The following is an 18,469-nucleotide window of genomic DNA, read 5'->3' as shown; positions in this document are numbered from 1 at the left end:
CTTTTAGGAGAATCATGACTCTTGTTGCACATTATGACCTAGACCTCTGTCAAATGAATGTCAAAACGACATTTCTTAATGGAAACATTGATCAAATGATTTATATGGTGTAACCAGAAAACTTTATGTTCGGAGATCCAAATTTTGCAAATTGACCAAACTCATTTATGGGTTAAAGCAAGCATCCTGTCAGTGGTATCACAAATTCCATCATATAACTCTCTCGTTTGTTTTGAGATAAAAGTAATTTATGAGTGTGTATATCATAAAACTAGTCTCCAACAATGGTGCCAAAAACTTGATAGGTCACAAGATCAATATTCTATCAGAGTAGTATAAATGTATCGTTTCAATGAGGATTATTTGGAGTACCATATTCTCTTAATTCGTTAAGTAGCTAAGATGATGATTAATTTGATTGAAGTGGTTTTAGATTGACTGAAATATTTATAAAAAAATACTTAGAAATATGATTTTCGCCTTTGACTCGCTCATGCAAACTCTTGTTATTTACATGTTATGAGAATTCATGTATTGCATTCATAAATAGATAAAAATGACTGTACCTCATATTGACGGCGTATGATATTGTACTGAACCAATTAATTACCTATTTTAGTAGCATAATTCATTTGTTCAGAATTCTTTAAGATTGACTATTTTCTAAAAGAGCTTTTTCTTAGTTAAACCAGAGACACTTTCATAACCTTAGTTTAGCTGTGCAGTCTTTTTATTTAGGATATCAGTCATATCCTCTAAGTATACGACAAATATCTAAGTATATATCTATTTTCGTGCACACATACACACGCATTAGACCTTAAAAGACCAAAGCAAACACATAATTTATCGTTGATAGACATGAAATTAAGAGTTTACATGAGATATGTCGTATAAATAGTCCTCGTGGTCCTAAATTTAGATATAACTACTCACACATTTTAAGTTAAAAGAAAACATAATTTTAATCAAAGAAGTTACAGCAGTACGTTCGTTAGTGGGGTTTTTGCATAATTTGAAAATGCAGAGAAATATAAACTTAAACTATGCAGAAATTTAGAATGGGTAATATGCCTCTCGTTCTGAGTTTTACAGTGCTTTATATAGACTCAGACATATAAAAAATGACAATAATTGGGAGGTTTAATAACAAATTGTAACCAATGTGAGAAGTGGAAACGGAGAAAATAAAACTACTCAAAATCAGATAATTTAATGCTCGGTGGAACCATTACAACCGTAATGGCTATTACAGTTAGGCTGTAATGCCTTCAGCTCTGAATGCCAAAAGTAGAAGGACTCTTTTGGGGCCATTACAGCTAGGTCGTAGTGTCAATTGAATAATGTAGCTGACTTTGCTCTCTTGTCCAATTCCCATGAATCTTCATGCAGTATTTTACGATTCAATTTCTATCCACTCGATTATGTCACCGCATTTCCAAAACTCTTGAAACATAGAGAAAACTAAAAAAACAAATTAAAATAAAAAAATGGAACTAAAGTAGGCGATAAACGATAAATTCTTTTTCTTAAAAACAATAAAAACAAAGCTTATAAATGGCTTGGGAACCAACTTTGATTGCATAAGCAAGTCTACCATTTGCTTTACTTGACACATGTATATTCTTTGTGAGGAACTAAATTCTCTCCTCCAACGATAGTGTTGAGTGTGCGACAGACCATTATATACTCAATTGCTTCTTCCGACTCTTTATCCTTCAAAGACCGAGGACTTATGGGTTGGTCCCACCCTGAAGGGCAATACTTACCCCATGATTGCTAAAAGGTTTTCTGGACATATTTTCTCAACGACCTTCTTAGATAAGATGCTTTATTTCTCTATTTAGTTTATGACAATCATGTATATGTTGGCCCTCACTTTGTGCTATTTTCACCACTTGTTTGACTTGTTCTTCTTGGCCTCTCACTTAGGAGTTTGGAGGGAGAGATAATGCTGATGATGTGTGTGGAGTACTTCACGCCAAATTTGCCATCGTGTGAGCCACACCCGACTGACATATAATGACTTATATATTGTTGTTGAGAGGAGTCAGACCCTCTAAACCACACTTTTTTTAATCTTTGGCCTTCTTTTCCGTGTTGCTATATTCACCCTTTATGTAACACTTGATCTGTGCCATAATTTTTGTCACAGAAGAGACTCGTTGAAAACCTGTCTTTCAGACCATTAGGGAAAACTCCCACACACATTTCTTGATTGAGATGAACCATCTTGATGTTCGCGTGTTGAACTTACAAAATATTCCTCTCAAAGATCAAATGAATCAACATCCTCAAAAGGGTTTACATTATCAACACATTTTTTTATTAAATAATTTTTTTCTTGAAATTCACAATTTTTACTTTAACCATACATTTTTTATTATTAAATAAAATATAAAAAAAATGGTAAAATAGGTAAATTAGGGATCGAAATTATATTTTAGGCTATTATATACTCACGATGATAAATATCTGTATGTGTTCGTGACCGAACTCAGTTCTGTTCCATTTTTCTTTCTCTTCTTCATCCTCTCTTTCTCTCTCTCCACCACTTCTCCTCTCACCAACAACCACCGAACAAAGACTCACCGATCTTCCGACCCCAATTCGCCTTGTTTATGAGGTATCCTATTTTTCTTCCTCTGATTCTTTTTATTGTTTTTAATTTTTCAATTAGGTTTTCATTTTTCCGATCTACGCCATGGCTACGCGATCTCTTTCAGAATCCCCAATCAGTTTTTACAAAAAAGAACGTTTTTTTCATTCTTTTTAGTCATGATTTTCTTAGATCTAGAGAGTTATCGTTGATTAGGTTTTCTTAGATCCAGAATCGCCTTTCTTTCACTAACCCTAATTCATATTGATTTTAAAAAAAAAGTAATTTTTTTGTCTTCTTTCAACCGCTTTTTATTGATTTATAAGTTTAGGTTATGGTGGGTTTAAATCGATTATCATTTCAGTTCATGAACATCTTTTGTTCAGTTTAATTGTATTATTAATAATAATTTAATGAAATCTGTTTAATTTAGTAAACCTTGTGTTGATTATTGTTTGATTTTTAACTTTTCATATTCAATCCTAATGTTGATTATTTTTCTTGCAGCTCCAAGGAGAAACCCACTCTCGGGTAAGTATTTTCATATTCAACTCCTAATTATGTTGATTGTCTTCATAATGTTTTATACTGTTGTCATATATCATATATGAAAAAATAAATTAATGAAACACATGGGTCACAATCACAAGTGTCATTATGGCTCATATAATTGTGGAATTTGAACTTGAACAAACTGTTATTGTTCCATGATACACTATTTAGTACATACTGATGTCAAATATTTGGTACACTGATTAGTACATAATGATAGTGATGACATAGTTGGTTTTATGAATTTTTGTATTGAGTTTTCTGTCAACTAAATTTGAATGATGACCATCTTGCACTCATAATTCACACCTTAATTTCTTAGACAGGGAAGCCACCTAATGTTTTATTCTTTGTGAATGGCTTAAGTTTTATTGTACCCTATTGTTCAAAGTTAGAAGACTCTTTTCATCTTAGCTAACTGTTTTGCATAAAATTTTATGCAATTTCTTAGTTCACATATATGGATATCATTATGTAGTTCTTGCAGGTGTTTTTCTTTTTATGTTATACTCTTCTAATCTGTTTTGAGGTTCTTATTTTGTTGTTTTTCTTAATTACCAGTGGCACGCGGATTAAGACCCGCAAACGGAACATTGCGGCGCCTCTGGACCCTGCAGCATTTGCAGATGCAGTGGTCCAGATTTACTTGGATAATGCTGGTGATCTGGTATATTATTATTGCATTTTATATCCTTTTCATTTGTTGGTTGTATGTATTGCATACACTGTTGCATTTTGATTGACTTGGAAAGCTGATTGAATAATTTATGTTTTAGGAACTTATTGCAAAAAGCCTTGAATCTTCTGACCTCAACTTCTCAAGATACGGCGACACCTTTTTTGAGGCAAGTTTCTTAAATTCTGCAGTAATCTGTTCTGTCTCCGTTTATATCAGTATTATGTTTTTATTTTTATATATTCTATGTGGAAATCTTATTTTGGATATGATTGTAAAAGAATTGGGTGCATAGTTCATGTTATTATGATATTCATGCTTCTACGGTTATATAATAATATTATAGTTTAGTGTTAAAAGTGGTTTCTGCTACCTGAAAACCTGAATCTGTATAAACATTTTTTTATCTCTGGTTTTTTTCTCTGACATGGTATGTTTATTTTTATAGCACCTGCTAGGTACTGCTGTAGCTTGAAATCTATGTCCTTATATTATATGTTTGTCTTTTTTGTAAAAGTAAAATATTTCCACTCCTTCTATACCATTCTCCTAGGGGTTCTGAAGCTAGTTAGTCTTCACGTTCTTCTGCCATTATGGCAATTTTTATTTGAATAAGACATGGAATACACTATTAAATTTTCTTACTCCATTGACTAAATACTAAAGAATCAGTTAGGCCATCATTCAATTTCAATGTTCTCGATTCCTTGTGATGTTCTACTGTTAGTTGATTTCTATCCAGCTTATAAATGTCCTACGGATTATTTATTGCTTGCTTGTTGCATTACTGTAGGTTATTTTCACTGGGGGTCGCACACAACCTGGAACTACCAAGCCCGATGAGGGGGAACGCCATCCTTACTCCATAATTGAGTATGAGGCAAAACGTGAAGTCATTTTACGATCTGTGATCTACATACAAAAGGTTTTGCGGAGAAGGCCATTCCTCATCAAGAACCTTGAAAATGTCATGCGAAGATTCCTCCAGTCCTTGGAGCTTTTTGAGGAAAATGAGAGGAAGAAGTTGGCAATCTTCACAGCACTTGCCTTTTCCCAGAAGCTTTCTGGTCTCCCACCAGAGACTGTGTTCCAACCACTTCTTAAGGATAATCTTGTGGCCAAAGGGCTAGTTCTGACATTTATAACTGACTTCTTTAAGGAGTATTTGATTGACAACAGCCTTGATGATCTGATTGCAATTCTGAAACGTGGAAAAATAGAGGACAATCTTTTGGTCTTTTTCCCCCCTGCAAAAAGAACCAACGAGTCTTTCTCTGAGCATTTCAGGTAATTCTTGTTAGTGAAAAGGACCTATATCTTTATATGTAATACTTCAAGTAAATTATATCTTTGTTGATTTAATTTCTCTAGGCCAACAGTTCTTCTATTTTATGTTCCTTTTGGCAATTCTAACAGCATTGATCTTCTCATTTTTTGAACGATTAATATTTGCAAAATTCTAATGCCTTTTGAAAGTTGGGTACTTGACCTAAATTGTGTCACAGTTATACCTTCTCATGGTTTAGTTCAAGTTTTCTGGATATGCTGTATCATATTTATTTGCTTGGATTAATCATTTGCTAATCGGTTAACAAAAGTTTTTATTTTTCTATTTATCAGTTTGAAGTTTCTTTTTCTAGCACTGTTATTGATAGAAGAATGTCTGATTGAATTGCTATTTATCATTTTTTACTGTGGTAGACAGTTTTATCATTCCTTATTTGCTCTGTTAACTATCACGGAACTTATATCCGCCTATTCGTTGTCAACTTTTTAGCAAGGAAGGACTTACTGCCCTGGTGGAGTATAATGAAAAGAAAATATTTGAGGTGACACTAAAGGAAATGAAGTCTGCTTTAACAACACAGATAACCGAGGAGGCTGATATATCTGAAGTTATTGAGACTGTGAAGCTTCGGGTTAGAGATGCTAAGTTGCCAGAAACTGAGATTGTGCGGATCTTATGGGATGTTTTAATGGATGCTGTTCAGTGGTCAGGGAAAAATCAGCAACAGAATGCAAATGCAGCCCTGCGCAAGGTAACTTCAGAATTTTTCATCAACGCTGTAGTTGAGATTTTTAACTTTGTTATCCTAAACCATGTGTTCATTAGTTTCTTTTTGAACAGTAATAACTAGTATATAGAAAATCCATGTTAACGTATAGTCAAGTTAACTTGTGTCCTTTACCGTGCATTATTGTGGGGGGCTTAGTTAAGCATGTTATGGATAGGTGGATAGTTCTTAGACAGTGTATACACAGTTTGATTATATAATTGTGCTAACTTTTAGGGATTGGAGTTTCCATCTGTTTGCTTATCAAGAAAACCTCTCCGTTTTCATTCCGATTTGTAGCATTTTACTTTGTTAAAGATGTTGATGACATTACTTTGTCTATGATGAAGGTAAAAACATGGGCGGAACTGTTGAATACCTTCTGCACCAGTGGAAAACTTGAGCTGGAACTGATGTACAAAGTACAGATGCAATGCTATGAGGATGCTAAACTGATGAAGCTATTCCCTGAGATTATTAGATCTCTTTATGAACAAGATGTGCTGGCTGAAGATACCATTCTCCATTGGTTCCGTAAAGGAGCAAACCCCAAAGGAAGGTATGCAGTTATTGTTAAATATACTCACTGTTTCTGTCATCAACATTGCCACTATACTTTGTTCTTACTTATAATTTCTAATTTGGAACTGGTACAGGCAAACCTTTGTGAAGGCACTCGAACCTTTTGTTAATTGGCTGGAAGAGGCTGAAGAAGAGGAGTGAATGTGGTGGATATTGCGATGTCTTTTGCTCTTACACCTTTAGCTATCCTCTTTCTTAGATGTTGACTTAAATTCTCATAAATTTGATGTGCCTGGTACTAATAATCTATTTCCTTGTTGACTTTATTCACATCATCCTTGTTGCCCTGGTGCTTGCATGTTTTTTACATATGCACGAGAGATTATGCTACATGGATGTATTACTGCTGTATTTTGAATGTTCTACCTTTATAATGCATTATCGTTTCTTAAAGTTTTATGGTATTTTTATTAACTTTGATGCGTGAGGATGCCTGTGCATTTTAAGGATGCCTGTGCATTTTGAGGATGTAGACGGGGTAAAAGAAAGATGTGAACGATAAGAGGATTTTGCATTATAAAAGAAAACTAATACTTCCAAAGTCTTCTCTTCTCAAAGCTATTAATTCTTTTCATTTGATTTTGATTTTTTTTTTCTCGAAGTTCTTTCCTCTTGTAATCTCTCAAATTAAGTCGAAGTAAGATTAATTTTCAGATCTCTCTTGTTGAGCAAGGGGTTTTCATTACTTTATGTCTTTCAATCTGAAATTGAACAAATCTTTAAAGCAGAATACAGATGAACTCAAGTTCTTGTCTGTCAAAATTACTTTAGTTCTCGGCCAAGTATAATTTTCAGTGATTTTCTCTTGCTTCTACTGTTGTGTGTACTTTCTCAAAAAAGAAAAACGAAGTCATAGTTTTGTATCAATTTTACTTTATATATTTTTTAAAATAAAATAATAATTTTTGTTCAAAAAATAAAATAAAATAATAATTTTGTATCAAATTTACTTTATATTTTTTTAAAAAATTAAATAAATATACTAAAATATGTTTATTCAGGCTTACCACGCATTTCCGTTAAAGTTTGTGGGTGAACATCCCACTATCTTGTGAAGCAGGTAATTATTCTATCAATCATAAATATTGGTGTGGCAAGATTCATTCGAAAGAGGTAGTGTACGTTAGTTATTTAGTTATTGGATTCATTATGTTTCATCAAAATCCAAATATCACATTGGTTAATGTATCAACAATAATCTCTAATATTTGTCAAAAATCAAAAAGAGGAAACTGAAAGCATAAACTTATCTTATGATATCGTTTATGTGCCTTAAGTATCATCTGTGTTTTGATGTTTTTTTTAATTCAATTATTGATTGATTACATATTTGTAATTTGTATATTGTTTCATTCACGTGTTTGTACGTTTGTACGCTTTTATCATTTGAATTTGTTTGTAATCGCTTTGGCTAGTTTGTATTACTAAGAACTCTCAACATTGCATCAATTATGTTTCCCTGATTCTTGTTGGTATTTCCTTTTTGAGTTCATGAAATTGTTACTTTGTCATTTTTACATGCGTAGTTTGAATCACAAGTTAGAACATATAAATTTGGTTGTCTTGGTATTTGATTCGAATCACATGTTATATCTAATTCGAATCACACATGTGAAAATTGAAATTTGTCTTTGGACAAAATAATTCGAATCACAAATTAAACATGATTCGAATCGTAACCTCATTTGATCCAAATCAAGTGCATATCATGATTCAAATCGTGCAGATTGATTCAAATCATATTTTCTTCTTGATTCGAATCACGTACTTTAAAATCTATTTTTTTTATCTCTCATTTAAATGGTTGATTCTTTTGGTGAAAACAATAAGAGTGTGTAATCTATGGTAATATACCCATAGAGACAAAAATGTCATTTAATCTTCTATTCTTTGTGTGTCTATCCCCATAATCATGTATCTTTTTCCTTTTCACAAAAATAACTTTTTGATTATGAATTTATGTAAAAATTTATTCTTTGTTGTATCTCGTTCTTGTGCAATTTGTTGTTGTATTTGAGTGAATTGAGAGAGATAGTTGATTAATCTTCACGTGTGTTTATAGTTAATTAATTTCTGGATAACAATCAAAGTCGAGACCTATTCGTCTAGGAATTTGAGAGAATTTTCTGTGTGTTCTTCATTCATCATTATCTACAAACATAAGGTGTTACAGATTGTTGTGAGATATTCCACTAGCGGGGATCTTCATCTCTAAAGAATGAGTGTTGAGGAAGACTAGTGACTCATCAGGGTGTCTAATGTCTTTTATGTGAAGTTTGTTGTTAGTAACAAGTGCGAGTATAGATTCTTGAATTCGAGTTGATGTTTGTTGTTATTTATCGAGAATATATTTTTTATTATACTCCAAGGAAGACTTTGGAGAGATCTAGTATCAATTGTTCGTAAGACGGGGATGGAAGTAGTCCGTCTTTGATGGCATTGGAGAAAGTTGCTCGTAAATAAAGTTGGAAGTTGTCCAATCAGTTTTTGGCTATGGCAATCACTCAAATAAAAGAGATCAGTGGAATCAGGTGAATTGCCACATATAAATACTTGGAGCAGAATTATTTTGAATAACAAGATTATTGGATCAAGATTTATTAGAGATCTTGTCTTTTTGTTAGCAATTTAGTGTCTGCATCAACAAGGAGAATTATCGTATATAATTCATTAAAATCAAAATAGTGTAATCAAACTTATCAAAATAGTGGAAGATCATGATTATTTTCTAATGGTTTTTAATTCCGTTGAAGAGTAGAGTAGGCATTTCGAGGGCGACAACCAAACCATTATATATTGTTGTGTATCTTTTCCTTTTTCCCTACTTCCTTTAATTTTTTAGTATTCATTATTATGTTATTGCGTTCTTGCATCTTTGCATTGGTTGTATGTTACATGAGTTAGACTTTGCTTATAACGGTTTAATGTATAAGCTATGTCAGTGGTGTGTTAATCTTATTGAAATATCATGACTTCAATTTTGTCTTGTTAGAATTTATGAGCAAATTTTTTGAAATAGCTTTGTTTAAAAACTACTTTAATAGTCTTGTGTTTAACTTGCATTTGAAGTCATCAAATGCATACAAAATATCATGTATAATTTCATATGAGTTAATCTATTAAGATGCTTTTAAGCTCTTTTATTTTGTGTTTTACTTCTATGCTTATCAATTTTTTTTATTATACATGAGACCTGAAATCATTTTTGAAATTGTCTAATTATGAAATGGTCTATTCAATCCCCATTCAATCCTCATTCTAGACATTTTGATCTCCATATTCTCATCCAACAATTATGACTAAATCATACACTAAAAATATTGAGAACTCTCTCATTTTTTAAATAAAATTCACAACAAATGTTTTTTGGGGCCTGACTGATTAGAGGTTTGTCTGTTGGATTAGGAATTTTTTTATAACAGTCTAATCGATTAGACTTTGGCCTAATTGATTAGATGATGTATAATCAAATCTATAATCGATTATAACAATTTTTTAATGATTAATAACGATTCTATATTAAAATCTTCTATTTTAGGTTTCAGTCAATTATTTAAGGTGCCTAATCGATTAGCCTAATATATTAAGTAACTTTAAAAAGTCCATATATAAATTATTTAAGGTGCTTAATAGATTAGCCTAATATAAATAAATAGTTTCTCTATCACCTTTTTCAAATTCAGGGATCATGAAAAATCTCACTTTTCATTTATCTCATCATGTCTCTAAATTGTTCTTCTTTATCTCACATATTTTAGCTATAGTACTTTGAGAGTGTTCTTGAATTTGGTGAGGAAAAAATTATAAATTTATCAAGAGTAGATTTTTCTCTTGAGTAAATAATTCTTCCTTAGAAAGTGATTTATTTTGGTTGGGAGCTAAGCCATTTAAAAAGCTCTTATTTGTATTTGGGGGATTAGTCTTAGTCCCCATTTAGTTCTTGAGCTCTACAAATGAAAAAGCTTTCTTTTGGTTCGTGGAAATCAGTTAGTGAAAATCTGTACAAAGATTCTTGAACTCAACGCGATTCAAAGCTTTATCGGTTCAAGATCAACTTGGTGTAAAATCTCCCTTGATTTTTGTATTCATGATGGTGTAAAAACTCAGTAGGTTCGGGATCATTCCAATATAAATCTCAATTCAATTGTGGTTAGTCCGTATAAACCCCCAGTTCGGTCAAGAGGATAACCAACTCAAAACTTCGTATTAGTTTAAGATTAGTCTGTGTAATATCTCTGCTTGGTGTGAAGACTAACAACTTCATACACGTTCATTGTTTAGATTGAAGACAAACCGCTTCAAGTCATGCTTGTTATTTGGTTGAAAGTTGGTCTAAAACTTTATTTCTTTGTATCAGGGAACTCGTGGGCATAACTTTTAAAATATCTCAAGACATAGTGGATATTCTTAAGACTAGCTCTTGGGAACATGATTGAGTATTCTTGACTAAACTTGTATAATTCTCTAGTGTTATTTTACTTTTTTTTATCTCTTTTATTTTTCACTTATTTTCTTTACTTTGAATTTCCACCGCATTTTATTCAAACATTTTTATAAAGGTTTTTAAATGCTAATTCTGAAAATGATTTTGTTTTAAATCAATATTTTTCAAACGTCCACAACTCATCTCTCCTATATATGAAGTCACATGTCTAACAAACATAACTTAAGTCTTTGAAAGCTCATATGATCCCGTACCTTAGTGTCATTTATCTGATTAGGATCAGTAATGTATAATAAGTGCAAGTAGTCTTCAAGGTATTAAAATAATGCGCACATGCACACACACACCCTTAAAAGGATATTATAAACCTCGTTTATTTCAAAATATTTTTAAAACTTTTTTAACCATATGCTAATCGACCTGTAAGAGTACTTAGCCACTTAGGAAAACAAAAACTTGCTCTATAATAGATTAGGACATGTGTTTAATCAATTAAGGAGAAAACTCATCACCTAATCAATTAGAAATCCTCATAATAGATTAATCTTCGAACGTTGGTGTTTTCTTTCCTAATTAACTAGGTTTAATGCCACAGGCTAGTCGATTATAGAACGGATCCGACCCATTTTTCTTTCCTTTTTTAGCAATTTTTAAATCTAATATAAAAGAGGCCGTATGATCACTTCTTAAAACAAGAAATCTGCTATCCCATTCTTATCTATTACTCACTCTATTTTTTGAAACAATTTTATAAGTTTTATACTATTTTTGTGCTAAGACAGTGAAAAACTTAAATAAGAGTTGTGTAATTGATGTTTGAATCAAATCTTGTTGAAATTGTAAATCAATAGTCCCATTCTCGTGTAACATTGTAATTGGTATAAATGTTGCAAGGTGGACATAAGTAAGATCTTGATGTAAGGAGGTTGTGAGTTGATTCTATGATAAAGCTCAAGTTCATAATGAAATTCTCAAAAGGAAACTCTTGGGGACTGTAGTAGGTCGCATGGTTTTTTAAATTTTCTTGCAAATTATCTTCTGCGCTTAAATTTGTTCTTAACCTCTCTTCTTAAAATTGACCAAGTTAAAATCAATCTTTTCGAAAAAAGTTTTCACAATTCATCCCTATTGTGTTTGAAGTCACTTAGTCAACAAGTGGCATCAAAGCCTAACTCATGTTATAAGACTAATCATCTCACAAGGAGGAATGGTGACTTTAAATAGTTTGTTCTGTCCGCTGACTTTTGTGTATAAATTTGTCTTGACTTATTTTGACTTTCCTATTTCGGTCATTCAATTATTATCCTTCAATTTGTCCTTCCCTTATTCAGGACAATACATATTCATTTATGGCTATCACTTGTTTTATTCGTTATGAGTATTATGTCTTCACGCTATCATTATTACGCTTCCTAGCCTATGTTTGGAACTGCGACACGTTTAAGAAAATCACAACAATAAACCACGTCAGCGTGAAAGTTGTGTTATGTAGCTTCTATATTTTCACGATAAAAATGCCTTGGGACGTGCTTTTTGGCTAAGTCATCGTAGTTCTAAACATATTCTTAGTTCGGGACTCAGCCTCTTAATATATGACAAACTGTTACGTGACTCATAGCTGAGTCAACTCTATTTCTTCCGAGTTAAGTTATTTTTAGGTGGCTTTGTCCTCTCAACATATTGTGGTGAGCTGATCAATGTGACTTAAGGTCAAATTGACCCTGCCTAGACTAGTCTAGGCACTCTATGAGAGTTCATTGTGTTATAGATAGGGTGAACCCGTTTCTATTAGTCCACGACGAGGAATGTTTGATATTACAAACATATTGGTAAATAATAGATGTTGTTAACCTTAAAGAATTTTTTATCAAGAGAAATATTTATTGTTAAGAGAAAAACTGACACATTTGATCCCACGCTCACTAATTTTTTTATTTATAAAATATCTCTTGAGTTATGTTTGAATTAATGGAACATGAGAGATTAGATTGAAATATAAATCTCACTCTTTGTTTGAATATTTTATTAAAAATGTCTTAGTTCTTTACATACACCCTAAATAAATGAAAGGATGAAAAAAAAAAGAAAGGTTTACATAATGAAATAAAGTAAATTCTATTCTATTTCATTCCACTCTATTCATTATTTTAAAAATTCAGTATGCATTTCAAATTTGATTAGAAATAAAATGGCATAAATTTTCTTTTGTAAAAAAATGATTTACCAAACTCGCTCTCAACAACAAGACACGACACAGTTGTGGACTGTGTGGTGTTGTTGATTATGCGATGTTCTGTCTCACTCCAATCGCCAACTCCTTCTCATTCTCATCCATCATCTGCAAATGCAAAGCATCCCTTGACACTAACACCCACGCGCTCGACGCCGGATATATCCGACGCGCCGCTCACCTCGCCGACAAATCCGCTGGCTTCACTTCCCCTCATCCCAATTTCGGCTGCGTCATCGCCACCCCATCCGGCGATGTCGCCGGCGAGGGCTACCTCTACGCGCAAGGCACCAGCCCGGCCGAAGTTCAGGCCGTCACCTCCGCTGGTGAACGCTGCCGTGGCGCCACCGCTTACTTAAACATGGAACCTGGTGACTGTGACGGTGACAGCACTGCTGTATCTGCTCTACTTCAGGTTCTTCCTATTCATCTCTACTTTTCCAAATTCTTGCATGCGTTGTTTGGGTGTGTGTATGTTGACTTCAGTTTGTGTTTGTAGTTGATAATTGACCGTGTCTGTGAAACCAAACTAGGGTGGTGTCAAAAGGGTTGTCATTGGAATGAGACACCCTTTGCAACATTTTAGAGGCAATGCTGTTCGTGCACTCAGAAGTCAAGGATTGCAGGTTGATCTTCTTGGAGAGGATCTTACTAGTAAGCTTATAGAGGTGTGTTACTAATTTACTAGTAATGTAGTGAGGATCTTTAGCTTTTTATCACACATATGCATTGACGCGTTCGGTTTTATTTACAGGATGCTCTGAAAGAATGTATTCTTGTTAATGCTCCTTTGATCTGTAGAGCCTCTTCACGCGTTCCCTTTTCTGTTCTCAAGTATGCTATGACCCTTGATGGTGAGGATTCTGTTCATTCTCTTGTTATTGGTCTTTCTGGCACAAGCTTTAAGTGTAGAATCTTGGAATTTCATTAGACTCTTGGCTGAGTAGTCTTGTCTCGTTACGTTCCTTTTGGTACAACAGGTAAAATTGCTGCGAGCACTGGTCATGCATGGTGGATAAGCAGCAAGAAATCTAGAAGTCTAGTTTTTGAGCTGCGAGCTAGAAGCGATGCAATAATTGTAGGAGGAAATACAGTTCGAAGGGACAGTGAGTATCATCATTATCATTATCATCGACGTTATTGTCTATAAGTTTCTTGAAATTTGATTTTTGATACCTTCTTTCCTTCTAAATTCAATCAGATCCAAGACTGACGGCGAGACATGGAGGTGGGCATATGCCAATGCGTATTGTAATGTCTCAGTCCCTCGATCTTCCGGATGAAGCAAACCTATGGGACATGACTGAGGTTTCTACCATAGTTGTAACACAGAGGGGTGCGAGGAAGAGTTTCCAGAAGCTGCTTGCGTCTAAAGGAGTTGAAGTAGTCGAGTTTGATATATTAAATCCCCGAGATGTTATGGAGTATTTTCATGATCGTGGTTATCTTTCAGTTTTCTGGGAGTGCGGAGGAACATTGGCTGCATCTGCTATTTCATCTGGAGTAATTCACAAGGTTTCATTTATCTTTTTTATTTTTAACTGTTTTTTCTGTGTTTTGATCATCCACCAAAATTGTCAGCAATATAATGTTTCTATGCCTTTTGAAATTGCGTGGTTGTTAGAATTTGTATTGCATGGAAAATGAAGGAATATGATAGAAATAGAAGGAAAATTGAATAGGGTGGTAGAGAAAATCTTAAATTGGTAATCTTAGGAGCCTGAAGGGCCCAAGCCCAATATTGAAAGTGTATTCTAGAAGTAACGAACAGTAGGAAAAGGTTAATTAGAAAGTTATCAGTTAGTTAGAATGAGGTGCTTAAATAGCTCATTAGCCATCAGCGAAACACTTTTTGATTGTAAACAAACTGTTAAACCCTCAGTAGAAGAGTGCTTCTGATTGCTCGTAGCAATTCATTGCAATTCTTAAAGGATTTGGATATAACATTTTAGTCTGACCTACCGGATCTTGAGATGGAGCCTGTGTGAATCACAGTGGAAGCAAGGGTGGCAGCATTTAAGACATCCATGGAATTCGTCAAGTAACTAGCCACGCAGCATATCACGCAATTGGAAGAGATCAAAGAGGGAATGCCTACTACAAAAGTATCTAGAATCTGTTATCTCGCAGGATGGAGAAACAAGGCATAACATGGGAGGATGATGGCGAGGAAAGTGAGAAAAACAAACAACAACAACAACCAAGCCTTATCCCACGAAATGGGGTCGGCTACATTGATCAACTTTCGCCATACTGTTCTATCCAGAACCATGCTTTATCCGAATCGAAAGTGAGAAAAACAAACAAGTGGGATAAATCAGCCCAACCAAGATCGACAAAGTGACCTCCAAAATCAGCGCTGAGAAGCGCCCTTGGGTCAAGGAAGTGCAACCACTAGTGCTCTAAGGTGAAGACTCATTCAGATAGATTGCAGGGCCTGAGAATTTGTTTGAGGTGCAAGGTGTTCTTCCCTTGGAATAACATCAACTTGTGTTCGTTAGTATGGAGGGTGCAGCAGTACACTTGTACCGTTTCTGGTGATAGAAAAGCTCAACTGTCCACATGGGAGACCTTACCACCACTTTCATTAGTAGGTTTGGAGATCGAAGTGAAGGGAATGTGTTTGAACAGTTGGCAACCATGAAACAGGAGGACTTGGTGTTAGAATATTGACACCAAGTATTAAGTTGACTACTGATGTAGAGTCATCCCTGCTATACTTACCATGCTGAATCATCCGGAGGGAAGAATGAGGATCAAGTGAGTGAAGAATTAGATCAAAAGCAACAACAGCAGTTGTGTTTGTGGGAATTACTAATTTGTTTTGAAGGGGTTTTTGCTACTCCAAAATGTTTCCCTCCAAAAAGAGAAATAACCCTAGGTTCCCACGTGTAAAAGAATGGGATAGAAAGGCTAGTAGCAGAGGTGCTGGAAAGTGGAATGATTCAGCCCAATTGGGAATCCATATTCCAGCCCAATAATTTTGGCGAGGAAAAGAGATGGGAGCTGGTGTTTTTTGTGTCGATTATAAAGCCTTAAACAAGGCCACAATACAACCACCCCATCCCTGTGATAGAAGAGCTGCTGGGTAAATTGCAGGGAGCAGTTTTCTCTCTCAAAAATAGACTTGAAAGTAGTTACCATCAAAACCGTAATACAAATGAACAAAGAAGACATCCAAAAACAGCCTTTAGAATGCATCATGGACCCTTTGAGTTCAAAGTAATGCCATTTGGGTTAACGAACGTCTTTCCGGCAATGAATTCAAGAATGTGACATTACCTACTTAAGCTTGTACTAGTGTTTTTTGTTGACATACTAGTATATACTATATACCAAGACATGACTAGAACATTTAGAGCACTCGAAGACAGTGCTGGCTACCCTACAACAGTCTCATTAATTGTCAATTAGAAGAAGTGCAGTTTTGGAAAAAGAAAGTTTGAATACTTAGGACACCTTATTTCATGAGAGGGCGTCACCATGGACCCTCAGAAGGTGGAATGCATGTTCCAATGGCCAGAGGATTGACGGGATATCGAAGAAGATTTGTCGAAGAGTATGGGAAGAACCTTGACAGATTTACTTGACCGTGATTACTTGTATTTCGTTAATTGGCAGAAAAAGAAAATTCTATCAGAAATTAAAATACATAACAAGAATACATTCTTGGAATTGGGGTGTTATCCCCCTCTTCATTTCTGCCTTAATGTTTGGGTGGTTGTACTTATTATAGGAGACAAATTCCATTTAGAATGAGTTTTGCTCAGTTGGCTTTATCTTGTTTTGATTTAATTTATAAAATGTTAGGATAACAAAATCTTTATGTCCGTCAGGTTTATGCATTCGTTGCTCCTAAAATTATTGGTGGAAAGAATGCACCATCTCCTGTGGGTGATCTTGGGATGGTTGAGATGTCACAGGCTATAAATCTAGTTGATGTTTGCTATGAGCAGGTTAGTCCAAATTTATTTGCTTTTCCCTTCGAAGTACTAATATGTTTAATCTATGCATTTATTGTTGAATAAATTACTAATGCAGATTGGGCCTGACATGCTTGTTAGCGGATTTCTTCAACCGATACCAGACATGGCACCGACAATCCCATCACCAGAGGAAACTTTCGTTGTTGACCCTACTGTCTCACCGTATGATTCCAGGATCATATTTTTCTACAAAACATGGGATCCTTATGGTGCATTGTCAAATTTCTCTCCTCATCCCATTGAAATGCCTGATGAAAATGGCGATAACGTGACTTGGTTGAGTGTGGAGCATTACTACCAGGTACTTTTTCGCGTGCATAGATTCTATTTTCACTTTGCAGTATTATTTCATTGCTTATAAATTTAATTCGATGCTTAGGCACAAAAGTTCGTTGGAGTGGATGATACTGTTGTGCAGGATTGTTTGGAAAGGATCAAATCTTCAAAAAGTCCAGAAGAAGCTGCAAGAATAGGAAGGTCAATGCAAAAGCAGCGTCCTGATCTGGTATGAACTGACTTATTTGAGTCATCTTTTGACATAAGCACTTCTAAGACCGTTCGAGAGACTTTATAAAAACAGCTTATGACACGTTTATAATTTATGGTGCTTGCAGATAAGGCCTGATTGGGACAACATGAAGATCGATGTCATGTACGCAGCACTGAAATGCAAATTTTCCACATATCCCCGGTTGAGTTCTATGCTGGTTTCAACTGCTGGTTCGGTTCTAGTTGAGGCTTCTCCGCATGATCTCTTTTGGGGCGGCGGTCGAGAAGGAGAAGGCTTGAATTATCTTGGACGACTTTTGATGAAGTTGAGATCAGAGTTTGTTGAGGAATCATCGTCGTCGTCAAGTGAATCCCCTAGTTTAGCTTTATAGTAGTTTCAAAAAGAGAGAAGAGAAACAATAACAATTCTTTTGTTGTAGAGTTCAAAGTTACTTGTTGCACAACACATGCAATACACAGCAAAATGTTAATACATTTTTCTAAAAAATATTTATCGGTTGTTAACGAATTAAATTGATTGAAAACAATAGGACACGGTTATCCTCTAGTTTGCTTTCTTGATCATAGGGACCCTTGAAAACAATATGACCAAATTAATTATAGTTTGAAAATGCCTAGTAAAAAATGAATGAAAGGGGAAAGTTGGTGGTTGTGAAGTGTTCCCTAGTCCTATCCTAGTGTCACGGAAGGTATCTGATTAATGTGGACTTATCAGTCAGTCAGGATTCAAGATCTGTTACTTTGTTTGCCTTAGAAACAAGGGTTTAAGCAGTAACCACTACTTCAAGACTGATGTTACTGAAATCATTGAAGCTTAAAGCAATTGCAATATGTTA

The 18,469-nt window shown here is 34.5% G+C and overlaps 2 protein-coding genes across 2 annotated transcripts; both read left to right on the top strand.

Annotated features, from left to right (window-relative positions):
• Positions 1-2,470: 2,470 nt before the first annotated feature.
• Positions 2,471-6,856, top strand: LOC131609697 (uncharacterized). Its single transcript, XM_058881479.1, has 8 exons — positions 2,471-2,626; positions 3,107-3,130; positions 3,713-3,818; positions 3,928-3,996; positions 4,621-5,114; positions 5,605-5,866; positions 6,232-6,440; positions 6,538-6,856. The coding sequence occupies exons 1-8, from the start codon at positions 2,622-2,624 to the stop codon at positions 6,602-6,604; spliced, it is 1,236 nt and encodes a 411-aa protein (XP_058737462.1). The 5' UTR covers positions 2,471-2,621; the 3' UTR covers positions 6,605-6,856.
• A 6,211-nt stretch (positions 6,857-13,067) lies between these two features.
• LOC131609696 (riboflavin biosynthesis protein PYRR, chloroplastic) lies at positions 13,068-18,165 on the top strand. Its single transcript, XM_058881478.1, has 9 exons — positions 13,068-13,552; positions 13,671-13,805; positions 13,892-13,991; positions 14,118-14,243; positions 14,339-14,652; positions 16,974-17,093; positions 17,179-17,424; positions 17,503-17,628; positions 17,738-18,165. The coding sequence occupies exons 1-9, from the start codon at positions 13,196-13,198 to the stop codon at positions 18,002-18,004; spliced, it is 1,791 nt and encodes a 596-aa protein (XP_058737461.1). The 5' UTR covers positions 13,068-13,195; the 3' UTR covers positions 18,005-18,165.
• The last annotated feature ends 304 nt before the right edge of the window (positions 18,166-18,469 follow it).

The sequence above is a fragment of the Vicia villosa genome, linkage group LG6, assembly GCF_029867415.1.
Source record: "Vicia villosa cultivar HV-30 ecotype Madison, WI linkage group LG6, Vvil1.0, whole genome shotgun sequence".
Lineage (NCBI taxonomy): Eukaryota > Viridiplantae > Streptophyta > Magnoliopsida > Fabales > Fabaceae > Vicia > Vicia villosa.
Note: the sequence above shows the minus strand (reverse complement) of the source record. Positions and strands in the feature narration are given on the sequence as shown.